This window comes from Heteronotia binoei, chromosome 3 (genome assembly GCF_032191835.1).
Source record: "Heteronotia binoei isolate CCM8104 ecotype False Entrance Well chromosome 3, APGP_CSIRO_Hbin_v1, whole genome shotgun sequence".
In the NCBI taxonomy this organism is placed as follows: Eukaryota; Metazoa; Chordata; class Lepidosauria; order Squamata; family Gekkonidae; genus Heteronotia; species Heteronotia binoei.
The window spans coordinates 187988469-188015282 of NC_083225.1; the positions used below are offsets into that span (position 1 = coordinate 187988469).

The following is a 26814-nucleotide window of genomic DNA, read 5'->3' on the forward strand; positions in this document are numbered from 1 at the left end:
TTCTCTCTGAATCAGAGTCTCAGAGCGGCTCACAATCTCCTTTACCTTCCTCCCCCACAACAGACACCCTGTGAGGTGGGTGGGGCTGAGAGAGCTCTCACAGGCGCCGCCCTTTCAAGGACAATTCTGCCAGAGCTATGGCTGACCCAAGGCCATTCCAGCAGCTGCAAGTGGAGGAATGGTGGCTTGGAGAATGCATTCAAAGTTAAAGTTACTTTCTTTCCACCTCTCCCTCTTCCTTCCTTCCTGCCTGCCTGCCTGCTTACCTACCTACACCAGTTTGGTGTAGTGGTTTATACGGACTCTTATTTGGGAGAATTGGGTTTGATTCCCCACTCCTCCACTTACAGCTGCTGGAATGGCCTTGGGTCAGCCATAGCTCTAACAGGAGTTGTCCTTGAAAGGGCAGCCCCACCCACCTCACAGGGTGTCTGTTGTGGGGGGAGAAGATATAGGAGATTGTAAGCCGCTCTGAGTCTCTGATTCAGAGAGAAGGGCAGGTTATAAATTTGCAGTCTTCTTCTCCTTCCTTCCTTCCTTCCCTCCAACATCTGTCATTCATGTCTTGCAGATCTCAGATATCTGACGTTTATTCTATCTGGCTTTACGTCAAGCAAGTTTGGCCACCCCCACTCTAGACTGAGAGACTTCCCCTTTCCAATGCATCTGGGCGTGCTGTCTGCTGAGTTTGCTGCCTGGAAGCATTACAGATATCGTGAGGCAGGGTCAGAAATCGGACTTGGCAGGTGGAAGCGCTTCCTTTCTTTGAGCATTAAGCAAGTTCATCTCAAGAGCCTCTCCACCCTCTCCTCTACTTGCCGGCTGCCCAGGTCACTCCGAGGAGGGGGTGTCTATGCAGGGCAGGGGTGGGGAGGGAGGGGACAGAGCACTTCTTCTCGGGTCAAGTCTCAGCCCTTTTTCTTTTCCATTTGAAAGAATCTCTCTCGTCTCTTGGGGACCAGCTCGACTACAGCTTGTTTTCCACAGTGCTTTGGAAAGACGACAGCCAAGAAGACTTTTGGCATTCGGAAGCCCTGCGTCAATTGCGAAAGGATTGTGAAAGAAAGTGTGCTGGAATCCGGCCCTCAAACTGATAAGCACAGCAACCCAATGGGCGGGGCTTTTTTTGTAGCAGGAATTCCTTTGCCTATTAGGCCACACCTCCCCGATGTAGCCAATCCTCTAATAGCTTACACTAGGCCCTGTAAGAGGAGCCCTGTAAGCTCTTGGAGGAGTGGCCACGTCAGGGGTGTGTGGCCTAATATGCAAAGGCGTTCCTGCTACAAAAAAAAAAGCCCTGCCAATGGGTCAAAACGGGCCCTAAGCGTGAGGCCACTCTCTGCCTCTTTGGACTGTCTGCCAACAAGACAGTCTTTGGGTTATTATTTATGCTTTCTGACGTTTTTATTAAATGATGTACGTCGTTCGGAGCCCTGCAACTGCAGGGACTGGGAGATCCATACATTTGATGATGATGGCTTTTTTTGTAGCAGGAGCTCCTTTGCATATTAGGCCACACCTCCCTGAAGTAGCCAAGCCTCCTGGAGCTTCCCGTAGGCCCTGTATGAAGAACCCTGTAAGCTCTTGGAGGACTGGCTACATCAGGGGGCATGGCCTAACAGGCAAAGGAGCTTCTGCTAGAATTCCACCCCTGGGCCACACACCCCTGAGGTAGCCGATCCTCCAAGAGCGTACAGGGCTCTTAGTACAGGGCCAACTGTAAGCTCCAGGAGGATTGGCTACATCAGGGGGTGGGGCCTAATATGCAAATGAGGTCCTGCTACAAAAAAGAGCCCTAATGATGATAATAATAATAGATAATAATGATAATGATGATGTGAAAAGGCATACAGCTATTCTAACCCCCTCCCATGGGAAATGGATGTTATAATTATGAATTATGCAACACCGTGATTACAATGTGGCATTCGGCCCAGTGAATGCTAGATGAAGTACGTGACTAACAAGTATATCGTGATGTTGATGGTATCACTTTACTCTGCTTTGGTAAGATCTCATCTGGAGTACTGTGTTCAGTTTTGGGCACCACATTTTAAGAAGGATATAGACAAGCTGGAAGGGGTCCAGAGCAGGGCGACGAAGATGGTGAGAGGTCTGGAGACGGAGTCCTATGAGGAAAGGCTGAAAGAGCTGGGGATGTTTAGCCTGGAGAGGAGGCGGCTGAGAGGTGATATGATCACCAACTTCAAGTACTTGAAGGGCTGTCATATACAGAATGGTGTGGAATTGTTTTCTGTGGCCCTGGAAGGTAGGACCAGAAGCAATGGGTTGAAATTAAATCAAAAGAGTTTCCGGCTCAACATTAGGAAGAATTTCCTGACCATTAGAGCGATTCCTCAGTGGAACAGGCTTCCTCGGGAGGTGGTGTGGGCTCTCCTTCCTTGGAGGTTTTTAAATAGAGGCTAGATGGCCATCTGACAGCAATGAAGATCCTATGAATTTAGGGGGAGGTGTTTGTGAGTTTCCTGCATTGTGCAGGGGGTTGGACTAGATGACCCTAGAGGTCCCTTCCAACTCTATGATTCTATGACTTTGCCCTCGTCAACCTTTAGATGGGAAGTGGGGTTCAATGGGCAAAGGGCCTCCTGGTGAGGCTCCCCCCTCCGGTCACACATTCTTGGCCTAAAGGGGGGGAAAACCCTAACCCTAAACCTGGAATCAAGAACCGATAAGGTTAATATACAACTTAAGGGCCAAAATGCAGAATGTAAAACAAAATCGTAACCAAAAATATGTGTATTTATTACAGAAAATTAAAAGCATTTAGGAACCCATCATTAGCTTACTTACTTAGTAAAAGCATACAACAGTAATGGGAAACCACTTGATTTGATGCCTTTCGTCTTAAAATGGTCTTCTTTAGAGGTCAAACAAATATACACACATACAGGCTCATATTACAAAATACAAACAAATCCATAAATCAAAGCTGGACCAAAAAAAAGAAAGTAATTTAATAAAGTGACAAAGGTTAAGAGATGTGATTGAGGTCTCTTATAACGCAGCCTTATGTCCTGGTCAAGGACATACGTGATGCATAATGGGTCTATTGTATGCCCAAACGGTCCAGAATTGATCAAAGTCAGTGCCAGATCAGAGGCAGTGTGCCTTCTTTTGGGACTCGTAGAATTGAACCCCCTGGTCCAATCTTTTTGAAACTTGGGGGGTGTTTTAAGGAGAGGCACCAGATGCTATGCTGAAAATTTGGTGCCGCTACCTCAGAAAAAAGCCCCCCCAGAGCCCCAGTTACCCACAGATCAATTTTTCAATATACCCTATGGGAATAGGTCTCCATAGGGTATAATGGAGTGCCTAGAAGACATTCCCCCCCCCCCGGCTTTCTGCTGACCCTGAAGAGGGGGGAGGGCCTCTAAACCGGGGGATCCCCTGCCCCCACCTGGTGATTGGCAACCCTACTGTCTACTCAGACCTGCAATCACTCTCCAGGGTCTCAGAGAGCCAGTTTGGTGTAGTGGTTAAGTGTGCGGACTCTTATCTGGGAGAACCGGGTTTGATTCCCCCACTCCTCCACTTGCACCTGCTGGAATGGCCTTGCAGAAGTTGGCAGTTGTTGTCCTTGAAAGGGCAGCTGCTGTGAGAGCCCTCTCCAGCCCCACCCACCTCACAGGGTGTCTGCTGTGGGGGAGGAAGGTAAAGGAGATTGTGAGCCGCTCTGAGACTCTTTGGAGTGGAGGGCGGGATATAAATCCAATATCTTCTTCAGGTAGAATCCTACAGTTGGAAGCAACCTCCCGGAGTCATCTAGTCCAACCCCATGCACAATGCAGGAAATTCACAAATAACTCCCTTTTAACACGTATCCCCAGCAACCCCTGCTCTGTGCCCAGAAGATGGCAAATCAAACCTTCAGGATCCCTGGCAAAACTGGCTGCCTGATCCCAAAGTGGCAATCAGCATTTCCCTGGGCGTGTCAGAAATGCCTAATTCACAGAATCAGCATTGCCGTCAGATGGCCATCTAGCCTCTTTTTAAAAAGGAGAGCCCACCACCTCCTGAGGAAGCCTGTTCCGCCGAGGAAGCACTCTGTCAGCAAGTTCTTGCTAATGTTTAGCCAGAAACTCTTTCACATCACTTTTTCCTTACTGGAGATCCCGGGGATTGAACCTGTGGCCTTCTGCATGCCAAGCAGAGGCTCTTCAGTTCAGCCACAGCCCCTCCCTCTCGCCTTTCAAAGATCCTCCCCCTGGAAGGACTGCGAGCTTTTTAAAATTTTGCGCACGGAACAAGCAACCTTTTTCTCCTGCACTTGCCAGCTTTTGATTTACGACCTTGTTCCTTTTGGAAATGTCATCGCTTGCCCCGGACGCGAAACTTTCGCCGTACCTGCATTCTCTTCCGATTGGTTGAAGCCGCAGATCTGGCAGATGCTCCGCACCCACTTGTTCATGTCATCCTCCGTTTCGGCAACGAGGTAGAAGGTCCTTTCGCTGGTCTTGATGTCGAAGACGTAACTGTCCTGCAGCTCCTTCTTGTTGAAGGTGAGGCCAGCGTCCACCTGCTCGCAGAAGTTGAGGTTGATGACGCGCAGCGGCTTCTTGGAATGGTCGTTCTTGTAATACTCCAGCACGTCCGGGTCCCCGCTCATGCGGCCACTGCGGAGGATAAACCAGCGCTTCTTCCATGCCTGGTGGAGAAACAGAAAACACTGTCAACTGGAGATGAGGACATCACCAGTGGCGGACTAGGTCTAAACATATTGGTTGCCTTAAGATTCTGTGGTGTGAACTTATATCTCCTTTTCCCCTGCCTGGTGGAGGAACAGAAAGGACTGTCACTGGAGATGAGGACATCACCAGTGGCGGACTAGGTCTAAAAATATTGGCTGCCTTAAGATTCTCTGGTGTGAACTTATACCTCCTTTCCCCCCCTGTATTTTGTATTACAAGATTGCCTTTATTGGGATTGTCAAAACTAATAGCTATTCTAACAAAAAGATTCATAATATAAAATATTAAAAGGCTGATGATGCTTAGCCTCGAGATAATATGTGACAACTTACGTATTTTAAGAAAGTATCGCAGATGTAGGCTTGTATTTTTTGAAAGTACTTTTATGCATAATAAGGTTAACATGTACTTAGTCATTACAGTGTACATATATTGTACATAGATCCAAATAGACAGCCGTGTCGGTCTGAAGTAGTAGAACAAAATAGGAGTCAATTGCACCTTTAAGACCAACTTAGTTTTATTCAGAACGTAAGCTTTCGTGTGCTCTAAGCACTCTTCTTCAGACGAGGAATATTGGACATATTACTGGCAGCTTACAGCAGATACTAAATGTAAATCCAGATGGCATTTTCTCCAGGGGAGCTGATCTCTGCCAGCTGGAGATCAGTTGTAAAAGCGGGAGATCCCCGGGCCCCACCTGGAGGCTGGCAACACTAAAGACAATGCAACTTTTAGTTGAATTACAGTAATAATATTGAAACTTCTATTATATTTCCAAGCTACTAAAAGGACATTAAAAATTTTTAACATATGGTTTAATGTTTAAGGGGGTCCACTTCATCAGGAGTCCACTAGTCACCAGGCAAGTGGACGTCCTGGCCAGTCTGCCACTGGACATGACGAACATTAGCCAACAACTGATTTAGAGTTTCCAGACCAGTAGTCCTAAGGAAAATCAACCTTGACTGATTTCACACTCACCTGACGCCACTCTTACGTTCGTCTTCTCAGCGCGGCTTTCTTCTGTTTTCCCACTCTCTGTCCCGGGGCCGCAGCAAGGAATGGCGTTTTCGTGCAGCAAAAAGAAACTGGTTTTTAGCGGTTTGTGTTTGCTGCACGAAAATGCCGATCCTTGCTGCAGTCCCAGGGCAGAGAGTGGGAAATCGGAAGAAAGCTGTGCTGAGAAGATGAACGTGAGAGCGGTGTAAGGTGAGTGCAAAATCGGTCCCTGACTGTTCCCTGGAAGGTCAGATGCTGAAGCTGAAGCTCAAATCCTTTGGCCACCAAATGAGAAGGGAACACTCCCTGGAGAAGACTCTTGAGAGTCCCTTGGACTGCAAGAAGATCCAGTCAGTCAGTCCTAAGGGAAATCAACCCTGACTGTTGCCTGGAAGGTCAGCTGCTGAAGCTGAAGCTCAAAGACTTTGGCCACCAAATGAGAAGGGAGCACTCACTGGAGAAGACTCTCGAGAGTCCCTTGGACTGCAAGAAGATCCAATCAGTCAGTCCTAAGGGAAATCAACCCTGACTGTTCCCTGGAAGGTCAGATGCTGAAGCTGAAGCTCCAATACTTTGGCCACCAAATGAGAAGGGAGCACTCACTGGAGAAGATCCTGATGCTGGGAAAGACAGAAGGCCAAAGAAGGGGATGGCAAAAGATGAGATGGCCGGACAGCGTTACCAATGTAACTAACATATGAACATATGAAGCTGCCTTATTCTGAATCAGACCCTTGGTCCATCAAAGTCAGTATTGTCTTCTCAGACTGGCAGCGGCTCTCCAGGGTCTCGAGCTGAGGTTTTTCACACCTATTTGCCTGGACCCTTTTTTTGAGATGCCGGGGATTGAACCTGGGACCTTCTGCTTCCCAAGCAGATGCTCTACCACTGAGCCACTGTCCCTCAAACATGAATTTGAGCGGACTTCCAAGGATGGTGGAAGACAGGAGGGCCTGGCGTGACTTGGTCCATGGGGTTGCAAAGAGTCGGACTCGACTGTGCGACTGAACAACAAGACTCCCTCTAAACTGGGTTAGTGTGAGCTAGCTCACAGTTTTTTAGCCTCAGGCTCGCACATTTTTGTCTTCGCTCAGGAAGGATGGCCCCAGAGCAAACGAATTTATTCAGCAGCTGAATCAGTCGCTCACAACTTTAATGCCAGTAGCTCACGAAGTAGAATTTTTGCTCACAAGACTCTACAGTCTTAGAAGGACTGACCTTTTTTTATCAACTCTAGAGTGTTTATAATGTGTATACTCAAATAAACAGCAAAGTATCTAAGCAATCTCAGTGTAGTTATTCCAATCTCAAGTTTAAAAAATTCTTACAATCCAAGAAGCCCTTGGCACCAGCTTCTGTTCTTCTCAACGTACAATCCCCAAGGGCTCACAGACACGATATAGTTTCAAGGGACTGTTTCGAACGACAAGCCCTTTGCAATGCCAGTTAAAGAGGCAGTTCCAAGATAGCTCAACTCCAACAACTGTTGCGAGAATATGCAAACCAGAAACTAGAAATTCGCTCCCCAATGGCCCATCCAGTCCAACGCTCTGTGTCACGTAAGAGAAGCCCTGTTGGATCAGGCCAATGGCCCATCCAGTCCAACACTCTATGTCACATAAGAACATAAGAGAAGCCCTGTTGGATCAGGCCAATGGCCCCTCCAGTCCAACACTCTGTGTCACATAAGAACATAAGAGAAGCCATGTTGGATCAGGCCAGTAGCCCATCCAGTCCAACACTCTGTGTCACATAAGAACATAAGAGAAGCCATGTTGGATCAGGCCAATGGCCCCTCCAGTCCAACACTCTGTGTCACATAAGAAAATAAGAGAAGCCATGTTGGATCAGGCCAATGGCCCATCCATCCAGTCCAACACTCTGTGTCACATAAAAACATCAGAGAAGCCATGTTGGATCAGGCCAGTGGCCCATCCAGTCCAACACTCTGTGTCACATAAGAACATAAGAGAAGCCCTGTTGGATCAGGCCAATGGCCCCTCCAGTCCAACACTCTGTGTCACATAAGAAAATAAGAGAAGCCATGTTGGATCAGGCCAATGGCCCATCCAGTCCAACACTCTGTGTCACATAAGAACATGAGAGAAGCCATGTTGGATCAGGCCAGTGGCCCATCCAGTCCAACACTCTGTGTCACAGAAGAACTTAAGAGAAGCCCTGTTGGATCAGGCCAATGGCCCATCCAGTCCAACACTCTGTGTCACATAAGAACATAATAGAAGCCATGTTGGATCAGGCCAATGGCCCATCCAGTCCAACACTCTGTGTCACATAAGAACATAAGAGAAGCCATGTTGGATCAGGCCAACAGCCCATCCAGTCTAACACTCTGTGTCACATAAGAACATAATAGAAGCCATGTTGGATCAGGCCAACGGCCCATCCAGTCCAACACTCTTTGTCACATAAGAACATGAGAGAAGCCCTGTTGGATCAGGCCAATGGCCCATCCAGTCCAACACTCTGTGTCACATAAGAACATAATAGAAGCCATGTTGGATCAGGCCAATGGCCCATCCAGTCCAACACTCTGTGTCACATAAGAACATAAGAGAAGCCATGTTGGATCAGGCCAATGGCCCATCCAGTCCAACACTCTGTGTCACATAAGAACATAATAGAAGCCATGTTGGATCAGGCCAATGGCCCATCCAGTCCAACACTCTGTGTCACATAAGAACATAAGAGAAGCCATGTTGGATCAGGCCAACGGCCCATCCAGTCCAACACTCTGTGTCACATAAGAACGTAAGAGAAGCCATGTTGGATCAGGCCAACGGCCCATCCAGTCCAACACTCTGTGTCACATAAGAACGTAAGAGAAGCCATGTTGGATCAGGCCAGTGGCCCATCCAGTCCAACACTCTGTGTCACATAAGAACATAAGAGAAGCCCTGTTGGATCAAGCCAATGGCCCCTCCAGGCCAACACTCTGTGTCACATAAGAAAATAAGAGAAGCCATGTTGGATCAGGCCAATGGCCCATCCAGTCCAACACTCTGTGTCACATAAGAACATGAGAGAAGCCATGTTGGATCAGGCCAGTGGCCCATCCAGTCCAACACTCTGTGTCACAGAAGAACTTAAGAGAAGCCCTGTTGGATCAGGCCAGTGGCCCATCCAGTCCAACACTCTGTGTCACATAAGAACATAATAGAAGCCATGTTGGATCAGGCCAATGGCCCATCCAGTCCAACACTCTGTGTCACATAAGAGAAGCCATGTTGGATCAGGCCAACAGCCCATCCAGTCTAACACTCTGTGTCACATAAGAACATAATAGAAGCCATGTTGGATCAGGCCAACGGCCCATCCAGTCCAACACTCTTTGTCACATAAAAACATGAGAGAAGCCCTGTTGGATCAGGCCAATGGCCCATCCAGTCCAACACTCTGTGTCACATAAGAACATAATAGAAGCCATGTTGGATCAGGCCAATGGCCCATCCAGTCCAACACTCTGTGTCACATAAGAACATAAGAGAAGCCATGTTGGATCAGGCCAATGGCCCATCCAGTCCAACACTCTGTGTCACATAAGAACATAATAGAAGCCATGTTGGATCAGGCCAATGGCCCATCCAGTCCAACACTCTGTGTCACATAAGAACATAAGAGAAGCCATGTTGGATCAGGCCAACGGCCCATCCAGTCCAACACTCTGTGTCACATAAGAACGTAAGAGAAGCCATGTTGGATCAGGCCAACGGCCCATCCAGTCCAACACTCTGTGTCACACAGGGGCCAGAAAAAAACAGGTGCCATCAGAAGGTCCACCAGTGGGGCCATTGAAATGAAATGAAATAACAGGGTTCATAAAATCCCGGAGGGAGGGAAATTTGCTCTGGGGATGTGATTACTGATGTGGAAAACTACCTTTAAGGAAAAATTAATCGCCCCCCTCCCCGTCTGGCACCCTGATCAGATTGAGTCCCCACAGCTACATTAAAGTAAAATAAATAAATAAAAAAGCAACCAGGAGCCAAGTCAAATGTTTCCTGTATCTCACGTTGTTTGAGCCTACAGATAACAGTCTGAGCCTTCAGCTCCCTGCCCCCACTGGGCCCTGATCCACAGAGAAATTCTCCTCAGCCAACCCCGCTGAAATGGAACAGAAGCAGCAGAAGGGGATGTGCTAATTATTATGCAAGGAAGTGTTTTAAGTTGGATTTTCTGCCTCAGGCAGCCAAATGTCTCCGGCCGGCCTCGCTGCTAGAGCTGGAAGCAACCTTGAACGGACAACAGGCGTGATTTATGAGCCCTGTTAGGAAACACTGACTAACGACTGAGAAAACAGGGGCCAGTATGCATTCTGAGGAAACATTTAATTTTTCCCTACATGCGAGATTGTACTCAAGCTGGAGATGGGCTGGATCTGAACTGAAAAGAAAAGAGGTGTTTGTGCCAAGCGAGTGCGCTTTGAACATACGGAGTTCTTTTATCGCGAGTGTGATCCTTGCTCCATTTAGTTCAGCACTATCCATTCTGACTGGCATTGACTCTCTGGGGTGGGTCTCTTCCGAAAACCCCACTGCCAGAAATCCATTATTATTTTTTTATTTTTGTCAAGTCACAGTTGACTTGTGGAGACCTCTGAGGGTTTTCAAGGCAATTGATTTGCAGAGGTGAACTTTCCATTGACAGAGCCAGTTTGGTGTAGTGGTTAAGTGCATGGACTCTTAACTGGGAGAACAGGGTTTCATTCCCCACTCCTCCACTTGCAGCTGCTGGAATGGCCTTGGGTCAGCCATAGATGTAGGAGTTGTCCTTGAAAGGGCAGCTGCTGGGAGAGCTCTCTCAGCCCCCACCCACCTCATAGGGTGTCTGTTGTGGGGGAAGAAGATAAAGGAGATTGTAGCTGCTCTGAGGCTCAGTTTCAGAGTGAAGGGTGGGATACAAATCCAATTTCCTCTTCTTCCTCCCTCCCTTATTTATTTCTTTTAGGTAATTTATAGTCCACCCTATCCCAGGGTGGATAGCAACATTATAAAAACAATATGAATAACCAGGCCTCGGATTCAGTGGGAGCTCACAGAAGCGCAGCTTCTGAACCTTTCTGAGAGTTCCACCTCCTTGTTCATTGAATAGTAGGCGCAGCTGCATAACAATCCCCAGATGAGCTCCACCACCTATTTTTCTACAAAACGACCCCTGTGAATAACAATTAAAACATGTGAATAAAATAAAATGCTGCTTCTTCTTCCATCCACCCAAGGATCCCTACGCATGAGCGGCAAACCACTGGCTTAGGACGCGCCCGCGTCCAAAAGTCTCCATGCAAGACCCCCAAAATCACATGCGGATGCTCTGGAAGCCTCTCCCAAGTTCTGCTCGCAGTGGGCGATTTTATAAGCCTCTCGCAGGCCGAGCTTCCTGCTTCTCCCACGAACGACGTCTTCCTCTCCCGAGCAAACATCTGTTTTGTGTGTAGGCAAGAGCCCTCGCTTCCAGGGCTGTTTCTCAGATCATGCCGTCTTCGGTGCCAAGAAGGCCGTGCGTGTATTTGTCGGATACATACTGGCCCAGCTGCCTGAGGCCGACAGCAGGGACCGGAGCGAGCATTTTAAAAGCGCAAACTGAGCGCTGGCTTTTAATCATAACTTGTCAAGGGAGCCCTGATATATCCCTGGGCCCTTGGAGCACAGCTGTCCTGGCTGGAAGCGGACAGCGGCTCCCTCTTCACGCAACATTAACAGATTGTAGCGAGCGGTTTTTGGCCGAGAAAGGTGCTCTATTATGTTGTCATCAGTGTCCCCGCTAAGCTGAGTTAGGGTGAGCCATAGGGTTGCCAATCCCCAGGTGGGGGACAGGGGATCCCCTGGTTTGGAGGCCCTCCCCCCACATCAGGGTCATCAGAAAGTGTGTGTGGGGGGAGGAATATGTCTGCTGGGCACTCCGTTCTTCCCTACGGAGACCGATTCCCATAGGGAATAATGGAGAATTGATCTGGGGGTATCTGGGGCTCTGGGGGGGGGAGTGATTTCTGAGGTAGAGGCACCATCCTTTCAGCACAGCATCTGGTGCCTCTCCTCCCAAAAAATCCTCCAAGTTTCAAAAAGATTGGACCAGGGGGCTCAATTCTATGAGCCCCCAAAGAAGGTGCCCCTATCCTTCATTATTTCCAATGGAGGGAAGGCATTTTAAAAGGTGTGCGGTCCCTTTAAATGTGATGGCCAGAACTCCCTTCGGAGCTCAATTGTGCTTGTCACAACCTTGCTCCTGGCTCCACCCCCAAAGTCTCCTGGCTCCACCCCCAAAGTCTCCTGGCTCCACCCCCATAGTCTCCTGGCTCCACCCCCATAGTCTCCTGGCTCCACCCCCATAGTCTCTGGATACTTCTTGAGGCAGGCTTGGCAATCCTCGTGAGCCAGCTCACAGTTTTTAAGCCACCGGCTCAAACATTTTTCTCTTCACTCAGGGAAAATTGCCCCAGACCAAACTGATTTATGCAGCAGCTCACAAATTTAATGTCTGCTGGGCACTCCATTCTTCCCTATGAAGAAGAAGAAGATATTGGATTTATATCCCGCCCTCCACTCCGAAGAGTCTCAGAGCGGCTCACAATCTCCTTTCCCTTCCTCCCCCACAACAGACACCCTGTGAGGTAGATGAAGATATTGGATTTATATCCTGCCCTCCACTCCGAAGAGTCTCAGAGCGGCTCACAATCTCCTTTACCTTCCTCCCCCACAACAGACACCCTGTGAGGTAGATGAAGATATTGGATTTATATCCCGCCCTCCACTCTGAAGAGTCTCAGAGCGGCTCACAATCTCCTTTACCTTCCTCCCCCACAACAGACTCCCTGTGAGGTAGATGAAGATATTGGATTTATATCCCGCCCTCCACTCTGAAGAGTCTCAGAGTGGCTCACAATCTCCTTTACCTTCCTCCCCCACAACAGACACCCTGTGAGGTAGATGAAGATATTGGATTTATATCCCGCCCTCCACTCTGAAGAGTCTCAGAGCGGCTCACAATCTCCTTTCCCTTCCTCCCCCACAACAGACTCCCTGTGAGGTAGATGAAGATATTGGATTTATATCCCGCCCTCCACTCTGAAGAGTCTCAGAGCGGCTCACAATCTCCTTTCCCTTCCTCCCCCACAACAGACACCCTGTGAGGTAGATGAAGATATTGGATTTATATCCTGCCCTCCACTCCGAAGAGTCTCAGAGCGGCTCACAATCTCCTTTCCCTTCCTCCCCCACAACAGACACCCTGTAAGGTAGATGAAGATATTGGATTTATATCCTGCCCTCCACTCCGAAGAGTCTCAGAGCGGCTCACAATCTCCTTTCCCTTCCTCCCCCACAACAGACACCCTGTGAGGTAGATGAAGATATTGGATTTATATCCTGCCCTCCACTCCGAAGAGTCTCAGAGCGGCTCACAATCTCCTTTCCCTTCCTCCCCCACAACAGACACCCTGTGAGGTAGATGAAGATATTGGATTTATATCCTGCCCTCCACTCCGAAGAGTCTCAGAGCGGCTCACAATCTCCTTTCCCTTCCTCCCCCACAACAGACACCCTGTGAGGTAGATGAAGATATTGGATTTATATCCCGCCCTCCACTCCGAAGAGTCTCAGAGCGGCTCACAATCTCCTTTCCCTTCCCCCCCCACAACAGACACCCTGTGAGGTAGATGAAGATATTGGATTTATATCCCGCCCTCCACTCCGAAGAGTCTCAGAGCGGCTCACAATCTCCTTTACCTTCCTCCCCCACAACAGACACCCTGTGAGGTAGATGAAGACATTGGATTTATATCCCGCCCTCCACTCCGAAGAGTCTCAGAGCGGCTCACAATCTCCTTTACCTTCCTCCCCCACAACAGACACCCTGTGAGGTAGATGAAGACACTGGATTTATATCCCGCCCTCCACTCCGAAGAGTCTCAGAGCGGCTCACAATCTCCTTTCCCTTCCTCCCCCCCCACAACAGACACCCTGTGAGGTAGATGAAGATATTGGATTTATATCCCGCCCTCCACTCCAAAGAGTCTCAGAGCGGCTCACAATCTCCTTTACCTCCCTCCCCCACAACAGACACCCTGTGAGGTAGATGAAGATATTGGATTTATATCCCGCCCTCCGCTCCGAAGAGTCTCAGAGCGGCTCACAATCTCCTTTCCCTTCCTCCCCCACAACAGACACCCTGTGAGGTAGATGAAGATATTGGATTTATATCCTGCCCTCCACTCCGAAGAGTCTCAGAGCGGCTCACAATCTCCTTTACCTTCCTCCCCCACAACAGACACCCTGTGAGGTAGATGAAGACACTGGATTTATATCCCGCCCTCCACTCCGAAGAGTCTCAGAGCGGCTCACAATCTCCTTTCCCTTCCTCCCCCACAACAGACACTCTGTGAGGTAGATGAAGATATTGGATTTATATCCCGCCCTCCGCTCCGAAGAGTCTCAGAGCGGCTCACAATCTCCTTTCCCTTCCTCCCCCACAACAGACACCCTGTGAGGTAGATGAAGATATTGGATTTATATCCTGCCCTCCACTCCGAAGAGTCTCAGAGCGGCTCACAATCTCCTTTACCTTCCTCCCCCACAACAGACACCCTGTGAGGTAGATGAAGACACTGGATTTATATCCCGCCCTCCACTCCGAAGAGTCTCAGAGCGGCTCACAATCTCCTTTCCCTTCCTCCCCCACAACAGACACCCTGTGAGGTAGATGAAGATATTGGATTTATATCCTGCCCTCCACTCCGAAGAGTCTCAGAGTGGCTCACAATCTCCTTTACCTTCCTCCCCCACAACAGACACCCTGTGAGGTAGATGAAGACACTGGATTTATATCCCGCCCTCCACTCCGAAGTGTCTCAGAGCGGCTCACAATCTCCTTTCCCTTCCCCCCCACAACAGACACCCTGTGAGGTAGATGAAGACACTGGATTTATATCCCGCCCTCCACTCCGAAGAGTCTCAGAGTGGCTCACAATCTCCTTTCCCTTCCTCCCCCACAACAGACACCCTGTGAGGTAGATGAAGATATTGGATTTATATCCTGCCCTCCACTCCGAAGAGTCTCAGAGCGGCTCACAATCTCCTTTACCTTCCTCCCCCACAACAGACACCCTGTGAGGTAGATGAAGACACTGGATTTATATCCCGCCCTCCACTCCGAAGAGTCTCAGAGCGGCTCACAATCTCCTTTCCCTTCCTCCCCCACAACAGACACCCTGTGAGGTGGGTGGGGCTGAGAGGACTCTCACAGCAGCTGCCCTCTCAAGGACAACCTCTGCCAGAGCTATGGCTGACCCAAGGCCATGCTAGCAGGTGCAAGTGGAAGAGTGGGGAATCAAACCCGGTTCTCCCAGATAAGAGTCCGCACACTTAACCACTACACCAAACCAGCTCTCCTATGGAGACCGATTCCCATAGGGTATAATGGAGAATTGATCTGTGGGTATCTGGGGCTCTGGGGGGGGGCTGTTTTTTGGAGTAGAGGCACACAATTTTAATTTAATTTAATGTAGAATTTTTGCTCACAAGACACAGCTTAGAGGGAATGTTGATGTCATAGATTTTATTAGGCTTTATTTGTTAGTGTGTTCGTGTGTCTGGGGGGGGGGGGGGTTGTTGTTTGATTATTTAATTATGTGCTGAAACTGCCTGGATCCATGGGGGAATGTGGGATAGAAAGGTTGTAATAAATAGATACATTTTAAAATAAAGTCTTTCAGGATGGTTTAATTTGCCTTCTGGGATCAGACCAGGCTTGCCGGGTTTGAGTTGGGAAATACCTGGAGACTTTGGGGGTAGATCTGGAAGAGGGCGGGGTCTGGGGAGGGGCCTGATCATGGTCCACCCTTCTACGTAGCCATTTTCTCCAGGGGAGTTAATCTCTGCCAGCTGGAGATCAGTTGTCAAAGCGAGAGATCTCCAGGCCCCGCCTGAAGGCTAGAAACCCTGGATCAGATCAAGAGTCCATGTACTGGACTGGATCAGACCAAGAGCCAGTTTGGTGTACTGGTTAAGTGCGCGGACTCTTATCTGAGAGAACCGGGTCTGATTCCCCCCTCCTCCACTTGCACCTGCTGGAATGGCCTTGGGTCAGCCATAGCTCTCTTATCTGGGAGAACCGAGTTTGATTCCCCCCTCCTCCACTTGCACCTGTTGGAATGGCCTGGGGTCAGCCAGAGCTCTCTTATCTGGGAGAACCGGGTCTGATTCCCACTCCTCCACTTGCACCTGCTGGAATGGCCTTGGGTCAGCCATAGCTCTCTTATCTGGGAGAACCGGGTTTGATTCCCCACTCCTCCACTTGCACCTGCTGGATTGGCCTTGGGTCAGCCATAGCTCTCTTATCTGGGAGAACCAGGTTTGATTCCCCACTCCTCCACTTTCACCTGCTGGATTGGCCTTGGGTCAGCCATAGCTCTCTTATCTGGGAGAACCGGGTTTGATTCCCCACTCCTCCTCTTGCACCTGCTGGAATGGCCTTGGGTCAGCCAGAGCTCTCTTATCTGGGAGAACCGGGTTTGATTCCCCGCTCCTCGACTTGCACCTGCTGGAATGGCCTTGGGTCAGCCATAGCTCTGGCAGAGTTGTCCTTGAAAGGGCAGCTGCTGTGAGAACTCTCTCAGCTCCACCCACCTCACAGGGGGAGAAGATAAAGGAGATTGTGGGGGGAGAAGACAAAGGAGATTGTAAGCCGCTCTGAGACTCTGATTCAGAGAGAAGGGCAGGGTATAGATCTGCTGTCTTCTTTTTCTATTTATAGACTGATGTCTTTGGGATGTTTGACCAGTCCTTTTAAAACATCCACTTAGAGCCAGAACCACAACATATTATTGATGGTAACCTTTCCTTGCTTGTTCCCCATTGTCTGTTGGTGATCCCCCCCCCTCTCTACTCCTCTTTGTCAGTCCATTTCATCTCCCTTAGCTTGGAGAAGTCAATTTAGGGATAGGCAACTGCAAGCCCAATGAGCCCAGATGGATCAGACCAGTAGTTCACTTCATCCAGCATCCTGATTCACAGAGGGACCAGCCAGCTGCCCTCTTTGGCCAGCAAATAAGTCACAGAGAACATGGCCTTCTCCAGACGTTGCCTTGGTCAGATGCTGAAGCTGAAAGACTTTGGCCACCAAATGAGAAGGGAGCACTCACCGGAGAAGGCCCTGATGCCAGGAAAGACAGAAGGCAAAGAAGGCGATGGCAATAGATGAGATGGCTGGACAGCATTACTGATGTGACTGACATGAATTTGAGTGGACTTTAGAGGATGGTGGAAGGCAGGAGGGCCTGGCGTGAGTTGGTCCACGGGGTCGCAAAGAGTCGGACTCGACTGTGCAACTGAACCACAAAAAGCACTGGTTTTCAGAGGCCCTGAGGGCTCACGACCTACCTCCTTATGCCAAGAACCCCCCCCCTGCTACAGTGCTTTCTTGATCACTTCCTCCCACACAAGCTGAAACGCGGGCCAAACATCTCTGAAGTCACCTACCCCACCCCGTGTGAGCAGCAGAAGAAGAGCTTCTGCCAGGGTTTGCCCCCGTCATTCCTCAGGAAAACTGGATTTGGAAGGAGAGCTGGACTGAGGGAAGACTGAAGTGTTGTTCCATGGAAAGAACCCTTCTCTGTCGCTCCAGAGGACATCTAACGGGCTTAAGTCACAGGAGGACAGGTCTGGGTTCAACGGTTGAAGAAACCTCCTGACAGGATGGCTCTCTTGAAGTATTTGAAGGGCTGCGCCTTAGAGGAGGGCAGGGAGCCGTTCCTCTTGGCAGCAGAGGAGACGGCTCACAAGAATGGGTTTGAATCAAGGGTGGGAAGGTACTGGCTGGATATAAGGAAAAACTTTTTTAACAGCAAGTGTAGTATCAGCTCCCTAGGGAAGTTGGGAGCTCCCCCACACTGGCAGTCTTTCAGCAGCAGCTGGACAAACAGCTTGTCAGGGATGCTCTAAGTCAGGGGTATCAAACATGCAGCCCAGGGGCCGAATCAGGCCCCCTGAGGGCTCCTATCAGGCCCCCGAGCAACCGGCTGTCATCTGCTTGCTTCTCCCTCTCTCTTGCTTCCTTCTGCATCACAGCTTGCTTTGCAAGGCTTGCTCAATTGCACAGGAGCTACAGAGCAAAAACTCTGTTTTCTTCGTTAGCTGAGGCTCCTCCCTTGGGGAGGAAGGAGAGAAGGCAGAGCTTGTTTTTCCAGGCTCTCTCAATCGCACAGCAGAGCTACTGAGGCAAGCCTTTCTTCCTTCTGTTGGCTGAGGCTCCTCCCCCTCCTGGTCCCCTGGGGAAGGAAGGAAAGAGCCAAGCTTCCTTTGCCCAGTTCCCTGGATCCCATGGGAGAAATACAAAGAAAGCGCCTTTAAGACTGAGAGATAACGTTTTAAGCATGTTTTAAGTTTTTTAAAAAATTGTGTTTGTCTGCCATAGAGTCCACCCTTCAAAGCAGTCCTTTATAAAGTTTATATCTTTGCTACCTAATCTCCCCCTAAATTCACAGGATCTTCATCGCTGTCAGGTGACCATCTAGCCTCTGTTTAAAAACCTCCAAGGAAGGAGAGCCCACCCCTCCCGAGGGAGCCTGTTCCACTGAGGAATCGCTCCAATGGTCAGGAAATTCTTCCTAATGTTGAGCTGGAAACTCTTTTGATTTAATTTCAACCCATTGGTTCTGGTCCTGCCTTCTGCGGCCACAGAAAACAATTCCACACCATCCTCTATACTATAGGACAGCCCTTCAAGTACTTGAAGATGGTGATCATATCACCTCTCAGCTGCCTCGTCTCCAGGCTAAACATCCTCAGCTCCTACAACCTTTCTTCATAGGACTTGGTCTCCAGACCCCTCACCATCTTTGTCGCCCTCCTCTGGAACCGTTCCAGCTTGTTTATATTCTTCTTAAAATGTGGTGCCCAAAACTGAACACAAGACTCCAGGTGAGGTCTTACCAGAGCAGAATAAAGTGATACCATCACTTGATGTGATCTGGACTCTATATATGGTCCAGCCCAACCTGACATGCCCCAGCCCTGCAAGGTCTCATTTATGTCAGATCTGGCCCTCATAAGAAGAAGAATTGCAGAAGAATTGCAGATTTATACCCCTCCCTTCTCTCTGAATCAGAGACTCAGAGCGGCTTACAATCTCCCATATCTTCTCCCCCAAGACAGACATCCTATGAGGTGGGTGGGGCTGAGAGAGCTCTCACAGCAGCTGCCCTTTCATGAACTCAGCGAGAGCTATGGCTGACCCAAGGCCATTCCAGCAGCTGCAAGTGGAGGAGTGGGGGAATCAAACCCGGTTCTCCCAGATAAGAGTCCACGCACTTAACCACTACACCAAACTGACCTCAGAGGTGATAGAACACACTGCGCCGATTCAGGCCGAAAATGGGAGACTTCCAGCTTCAAATAACAAATGCGTTTGACACCCTGCTCTAGGCTGATCCTACACAGAGAAGGGTGTTAACTAGATTGCCTGCATGGATCCTTCCAACTCTGTGATTCCATGATCAGGCCTCATATTCGGCAGGAGCGCACGTGAGCGGAGCTCCAGAACTTCTAAATTTTATTGTGCTCTTTCTTTTTTACCCCCACCCTCAAACTACTTGCTTCTGGGCTCCACTGTTCAAACCCCCCAGTGAGAATTTTGCTGAACGCCAAGGTTTGGCAAACGTTCTAATATTTCTCCCCACAAAAATGGGGAAATAACCAAAACATATCAAGCAGACAGCTGAAAATCTTCATCACTCCACTATGGCCACATAGGAGAAAGTCATTTAAATATTAGGCTGGGAGGAAGGTTTTCTGATGACAATTCTAATTCAAGAAGCATTTGAAGGTAGATGCTGAGCTGATATAATTGTGTCCACCTTCCCGTGATGTGAATCGGCGGGGAGGAGGTGGGACGGGCGAGCAGAGGACAAGAAGCCACAGGGAGTAGGCAAGCTACAGAGGAGGGGAACGAACGGGTGGAGGAAGAGGCAAAGTAGTGATTTGTCTAGGGCATGGGGGGGAGGGCCAAATTTGGCACCCCCACCCTGCCAGTGTCCTAGGCAATTGTCCAGTTTGCCTAGTGGGCAGGCCGGCCCTGTGTATAGGTGTTTTCTCCTTGAATTGATGCCTCTCTCGGTCTTCACCTGAGAGCATCCCTCTGATCCCTCTTCCCTTTGTCCTCTCTCTCATATCCACATGGCCTTCCACAGAGACACGTTTCTGCAGGTCTCTCTTGAAGAGACAATGCCCTCTTACTCCCACACGTGTGATGCCAGATGTTGTGTATGTGTGATGCCGGATACCAAGGGCTTAGAGGCCAAGGCCTTCCCCAGATGTTGCCTCCCGGCTCTAGGATTCAGAGGGTTAGTGTCTCTGAATGTAGAGGTTCCCCAACAATCACCATGAACATATGAAGCTGCCTTATACTGAATCAGACTCTTGGTCCATCAAAATCAGTATTGTCTACTCAGACTGGCAGCGGCTCTCCAGGGTCTCAAGCTGAGGTTTTTCACGCCTATTTGCCTGGACCCTTTTTAGTTGGAGATGCCGGGGATTGAACCTGGGACCTTCTACTTACCAAGCAGATGCTCTGCCACTGAACCACCGTCCCTCCTACTGAGCCACCATGGCTGCTAGCCACTGACAGACCTATCCTCCATTGAATCTAATCCCCTTTTCAAGCTGTTTATTCCCGTGGCTATCATCACTACATTCTCTGGCGGAGAATTCCACCTTTTAATCCCTCTCTGTGTAAAGTAGTATTTCCTGAATCTACCACCCATCAGCTTTCAACCTCCAGTATTTCCCTCCTGGAGGTTGGCAACCCGAGGCAGGAGCAAGCCAACGTCGCCAGCCCTTCCAGACTCGACCCCTCTTAGAAATTAGTTGCATCTCCTGAATATAAATCGTGTGTGTGTGAAAGAGAGACTGCCTGTCGCTGAGGTCAAGTTTGGCCCACCTGTTCTTTTCAATTTAAGATAATAATAATAATACATTTTTATTTATACCCCGCCATCCCCGCCGAAGCGGGCTCAGGGCGGCTTACCGGACATGGCGGGTCACACCGTGATGTAACAATAAACACAACATAACCATTAAAATACATTTCTTAAACCAGCGATTAGATTAAAATTTAAAATTTAAATTACAGTATAAATTAATGGTGCTACATTCTTAATATACATGTGAACGGAGCTTATTGATGCAATGGTTCTATCTTAATATGCCAGCTGGAAAAGGACGATTTTGCAAGCCCTACGGAACTGGTTAAGGTCCCGCAGGGCCCGCACCTCCTCTGGCAGCTGGTTCCACCACCGGGGTGCCAGAGAAGGCCCGCTCCCTTGTTACTTCCAGTTTGGCCTCCTTTGGCCCCGGGGATTTTCAGTAGATAAAGTGGCATTTCATCCCACAAAGGACGCAAGCGCTATAACAACAAACGAAGAAAAAAAGGAGAGAAGACGAGAGAGCCCCGCTTGGCTTGGCAACCCCCCAGCGAGCTATCGCTGGCCCCACACCATCCATCAGCCGGCTTTTCAAGCTTGACGCTGGCTTTATCTTGGGCAAACAGGTCCGCTTTCTTTCATGTGTGCGCAAAGAGGTGCACCGTTCTCTCATGCGCCTGTCGGCTGAGAGGCTCAGATGATACGAACAGCATCGAGTGAGGGAGCCGGCGAACCAAGCCAAAGTACATACGGCTTAATGGAAACGGCTGTTTAGAGAGACGAATTGTCTCGGGAGGTCACCTTTTGGGTACAAAGTGTCTGGCTCTTTAGGATGACTGACCCTTTTTTTCTTGAGGGAGGCTTCCCCACACCTGGGCCTCGTGAGGCCTACAGGCTCCAGAGAAGCCTGCCTAGGAGTTGCTGCAGAACGCCTACATTTCCCAGGGTCCCCTCTGTCCCTCCGATTGGGTGGAAAGGTTTTGGAGGGAAAACTAGCCCAGAGACAGGCATGTTCTCTCTCAAAGCTGCAGGAGAGAAGGCAGCAGGAGAAATCCCTTACTCGAGGAGGTGAGTTGTGGTATTAGAGCAGGAAATGTCTAGTTAGTTGCCTCAGGGCTTCTGTTTATTTGCACCAACCTTTACTGTATATATATTTAGGGTTGCCAAGTCCAATTCAAGAAATATCTGGGGACTTTGGGGGTGGAGCCAGGAGACATTGGGGTGGAGCCAAGATCAAGGCTGTGACAAGCATAACTGAACTCCAAAGGGAGTTCTGGCCAACACATTTAAAGGGACGGCACACCTTTTCAATGCCTTCCTTCCATAGGAAATAATGAAGGATAGGGGCACCTTCTTTTGGGGCTCATAGAATTGGACCCCCTGATCCAATCTTTTTGAAACTTGGGGGGTATTTTGGGGAGAGGCACTAGATGCTATGCTGAAAATTTGGTGCCCTTACCCCAAAAAACAGCCCCTCCAGATCCCCAGATACCTGCGGATCAATTCTCCATGATTTTCTATGGGAATAAATCTCCATAGGGAATAATAGAGTTTCCAGCAGACATTTCCCTCCCCTCCCCCCGCTTTCTGATAACCCTGAGGCAGGGGAGGGCCTCCAAACCGGGGGATCCCCTGCCCCCAGCTGGGGATTGGCAACCCTATATATATTTCACTGGTTTTACCCACTTATTATTTGAGCACTGTAAATAAACGGTGGTTGTTATACTGCTTGGGTCCTCATGACTCCTTGGTCACAGTTAAATATTTACTAATAAGAAAGACAAAGGTAGTTGGGTGCTCCGAGCCCTTTCACGTAGACCCTGACCAAAGTGGTGGCAGCCAGCAGAAGGCCCTCCTAGGCCCCTGCTGTGTGACAATCACACATGTAGGAAAATAAGGTGGTGGGACCTCAGAGGCGATAGAACACACTGCGCCGATTCAGGCCGAAAACGGGAGACTTCCAGCTTCAAATATTCCTTCGCGCTGAGAAGAAAAACAATGCCAACCGATCCTGAGCACAACAAAGAGAATCTCTCTAATCCCCTTTGAAAGCTGGTCATCCCTGTGGCCACCACCACAACCTCTGGCTGCGAATCCCACATTTTAAATCCTCTCTGTGTGAAGTAGTGTTTAAGAACATAAGAGAAGCCATGTTGGATCAGGCCAATGGCCCATTCAGTCCAACACTCTGTGTCACACAGTGGCCAAAATTTTTTTTTTATATATATATATATATATATATACACACACATTGTGGCTAATAGCCACTGATGGACCTCTGCTCCATATTTTTATTTAAACCCCTCTTGAAGGTGGCCATGCTTGTGGCCGCCGCCACCTCCTGTGGCAGTGAATTCCACATGTTAATCACCCTTTGGGTGAAGAAGTACTTCCTTTTATCTGTTTTAACCTGTCTGCTCAGCAATTTCATCGAATGCCCACGAGTTCTTGTATTGTGAGAAAGGGAGAAAAGTACCTCTTTCTCTACTTTCTCCATCCCATGCATTATCTTGTAACCTCTATCATGTCACCCCACAGTCGACGTTTCTCCAAGCTAAAGAGCCCCAAGCGTTTCAACCTTTCTTCATAGGGAAAGTGTTCCAGCCCTTTAATCATTCTAGTTGCCCTTTTCCGGACTTTCTCCAATACTATAATATCCTTTTTGAGGTGCGGCGACCAGAACTGCATACAGTACTCCAAATGAGACCGCACCATCGATTTATACAGGGGCATTATGATACTGGCTGATTTGTTTTCAATTCCCTTCCTAATAATTCCCAGCATGGCGTTGGCCTTTTTTATTGCAGACGCACACTGTCTTGACATTTTCAGTGAGTTATCTACCACGACCCCAAGATCTCTCTCTTGGTCAGTCTCTGCCAGTTCACACCCCATCAACTTGTATTTGTGGCTGGGATTCTTGGCCCCAATGTGCATTACTTTGCACTTGGCCACATTGAACCGCATCTGCCACGTTGACGCCCACTCACCCAGCCTCAACAGATCCCTTTGGAGTTCCTCACAATCCTCTCTGGTTCTCACCACCCTGAACAATTTAGTGTCATCCGCAAACTTGGCCACTTCACTGCTCGCTCCCAACTCTAAATCATTTATGAACAAGTTAAAGAGCAAAAACAAGTTTCTTTTTGTCCATCATGAAGCTGGTGCCCATCACCTTCATGAGATGTCCTCAAGTGCTAGTGTTTTGGGAGAGGGAGCAAACTCTCTCCACCTCATGCAGAATTGTATCGACCTCTATCACAGAGGTGGCCAAACTCGCTCAGTGTAAGAGCCACATAGAATAAATGTCAGATGTTTGAGAGACATGAACACCAGATGTTTGAGGGAGGGAGGGAGGGAAATAGATGGGGAGGTGGAAAGAAAGCAGCTTTAACTTTAAATGCGTTCTCCAAGCCACCGGCTGGGCTTGGAGAAACGATTTAAAGAGACAAATGCCTTCTCCAAGCCAACTGGGCGGTAGGGGTTTTGAGAACCACACAATATGTGTGAAAGAGCCACAGTTTGGCTACCCCCGTTCTATCATGCAGGGTTGCCAGATCTGTGTTGGGAAACACCTGGAGACTCCGGGGGTGGATCCGGGAGAGGGCGGGGTTTGGGGAGGGGAGGGGTCTCCGTATGATCCAATGCCCTAGAGTCCACCCTTCCAAGCAGCCATTTTCTCCAGGGGATCTGATCTCTGCCAGCTGGAGATGAGTTGTAAAAGTGGGGGATCTCCAGGTCCCACCTGGAGGCTGGCAACCCTCCTATCGTGTCCCCTTTAGTTGTCTCTTTTCCAGGCTGATCTCAGCAGAGAGGGAAAGACTTCCTCAACGCTTCCTCTTTGTGTTGTCACTGCAAGATTTGTAACCCTAATTAGTTTTGCACTGAACCTCCAACCGGCTGTGGAATAGCCGGGAAGCCGACTGAAGGGACGATTTGAACAAAGGCAGTCGAGCTGCAAATTGTGGGGCGATAAAATATATATGTATCTCCACACACTCACACGCACAGAGGGGCTGCCTTGCAGATTTCAATTTAGTTGGAGAACTAAATGCAATTTCCCCTTTGACATGCCTGCTAATAGCGGAGCTAAATATAGACATACAGCCTTCTTGCGGCACCCATCACTGGGGGATTAAAGAACACACACATATGAATCTTCTTCAGCGGAGAATGAAATAGGGGTGGGGGGAGGCACTGAGAAATATAATCTATTGCTCCCTGTCCTCAGGGAGAACAGAGGGTTCACAGTAGCCTTTACCAAATAAGAACAAAAGAAGAGCCCTGCTGGAGCAGACCAGTGGTCCATCTAGTCCAGCATCCTGTCTCACACAATGGCCAGCCAGTTCCTCTGGAGGGCCAAAAACAGGGCAGAGAGGCCTTTCCCTGTGAAGAACCTCAGAAAAGCCCTACTGAATCAGACCAGTCGTCCATCTAGTCCAGCATCCTGTCTCACACAGTGGTCAACTAGTTCCTCTGGAGGGCCAACAACAGGGCAGAGAGGCCAAGAGGCCTTTCCCTGTGAAGAACCTCAGAAGAGCCCTGCTGGATCAGACCAGTGGTCCACCTAGTCGAGCATCCTGTTTCACAAAGTGGCCAGCTAGTTCCTCTGGAGGGCCAACCACAGGGCAGAGAGGCCGAGAGGCCTTTCCCTGTGAAGAACCTCAGAAGAGCCCTACTGGATCAGACCAGTGGTCCACCTAGTCCAGCATCCTGTCTCATACAGTGGCCAACTAGTTCCTCTGGAGGACCAAAAACAGGGCAGAGAGGCTGAGAGGCCTTTCGCTGTGAAGAACCTCAGAAGAGCCCTACTGGATCAGACCAGTGGTCCACCTAGTCCAGCATCCTGTTTCACAAAGTGGCCAACTAGTTCCTCTGGAGGGCCAACAACAGGGCCGAGAGGCCTTTCCCTGTGAAGAACCTCAGAAGAGCCCTGCTGGATCAGACCAGTGGTTCACCTAATCCAGCCTCCTGTCTCACACAGTGGCCAACTAGTTCCTCTGGAGGACCAAAAACAGGGCAGAGAAGCTGAGAGGCCTTTCCCTGTGAAGAACCTCAGAAGAGCCCTGCTGGATCAGACCAGTGGTCCACCTAGTCCAGCATCCTGTCTCATACAGTGGCCAATCAGTTCCTCTGGAGGCCAACAACAGGGCAGAGAGGCCTTTCCCTGTGAAGAACCTCAGAAGAGCCCTGAGGGATCAGACCAGTGGTCTACCTAGTCCAGCCTCCTGTCTCACACAGTGGCCAATCAGTTCCTCTGGAGGGCCAACAACAGGGCAGAGAGGCCTTCCCCTGAGGTTGCCTCCTGGCTCTGGGATTCAGAGTTTTAGCTAGGGGTTGCTTTGTAGAAAAACAGGTGGTGGAGCTCATCCAGGGATTGTTATGCAGCTGCACCTACTATTCATTGGACAAGGTGGGGGGAAGGAGGAGGGGAAACCCTCAGAAAGGTTCAGGAGCTGTGCTCCTGGGAGATCCTGCTGAATCCTGGTTTTAGCACCTCTGAATGTGGAGGTTCCCCTCAGTCCCCTCTGAATGCGGAGATTCCCCTGGGCTTAGGCCTGAATGACAGAGGCACAGCCTGCCGATTCTCTCTGACATTTCCATATTGTTAAGCTACAGTCTGTGTGGAAGACTGGAACAAAGAAGAAGCTTCCTGGTTGCCGTACATCCCACTTCTGGCCAGGTCTCGATGTTTCTACGTCACATCCAGGTGAAACCCTGAAGTGACAAAGGGTAGCTCTAGGAACCACCAGAAATTCTACGACCATATCATAGAGTTTCTGATGATTCCTAGAGCTACACAACATCAGTTCTGGGTTTCACCGGGAAGTGATGTAGCTGTATCAGTGACGTTGCTGTTGTTTGTTCCAGTCAAAGTATCAGTTTAGGATCTGGGAATCCTAATTCAGCCCAGGTGGATGCATTGTCCTGAGCTTCATTATCAGTTGCCATTCAGCAGTCTCTCTTTCTAATCTCCCTTTGGAATGTTTTTGCAAGAGAACTCCCTTTCTATGGAGGCCCAGGTCACACGTATTGCTAAAACGGCATTTTTCCATCTCGGCCAAACCAGGCAACTGGCTCCCCTCCTGCCTCATTCAGACCTAGCCACGGTAATCCATGCGACGGTCCCCTCCAGGCTAGACTACTGTAACTCGCTCTATGCTGGCCTACCCT

At 49.4% G+C, this 26814-nt stretch overlaps 1 protein-coding gene across 1 annotated transcript in view; it reads right to left on the bottom strand.

Annotated features, from left to right (window-relative positions):
- GAB2 (GRB2 associated binding protein 2) overlaps positions 1-4660 on the bottom strand; it is an 83286-nt gene extending 78626 nt beyond the window's left edge. Inside the window, exon 1 of the mRNA XM_060235010.1 lies at positions 4366-4660. Coding sequence (XP_060090993.1) covers positions 4366-4627 — 262 coding nt within the window. The 5' untranslated portion in view covers positions 4628-4660. The remainder of the gene's footprint in view (positions 1-4365) is intronic.
- Positions 4661-26814: the final 22154 nt, after the last annotated feature.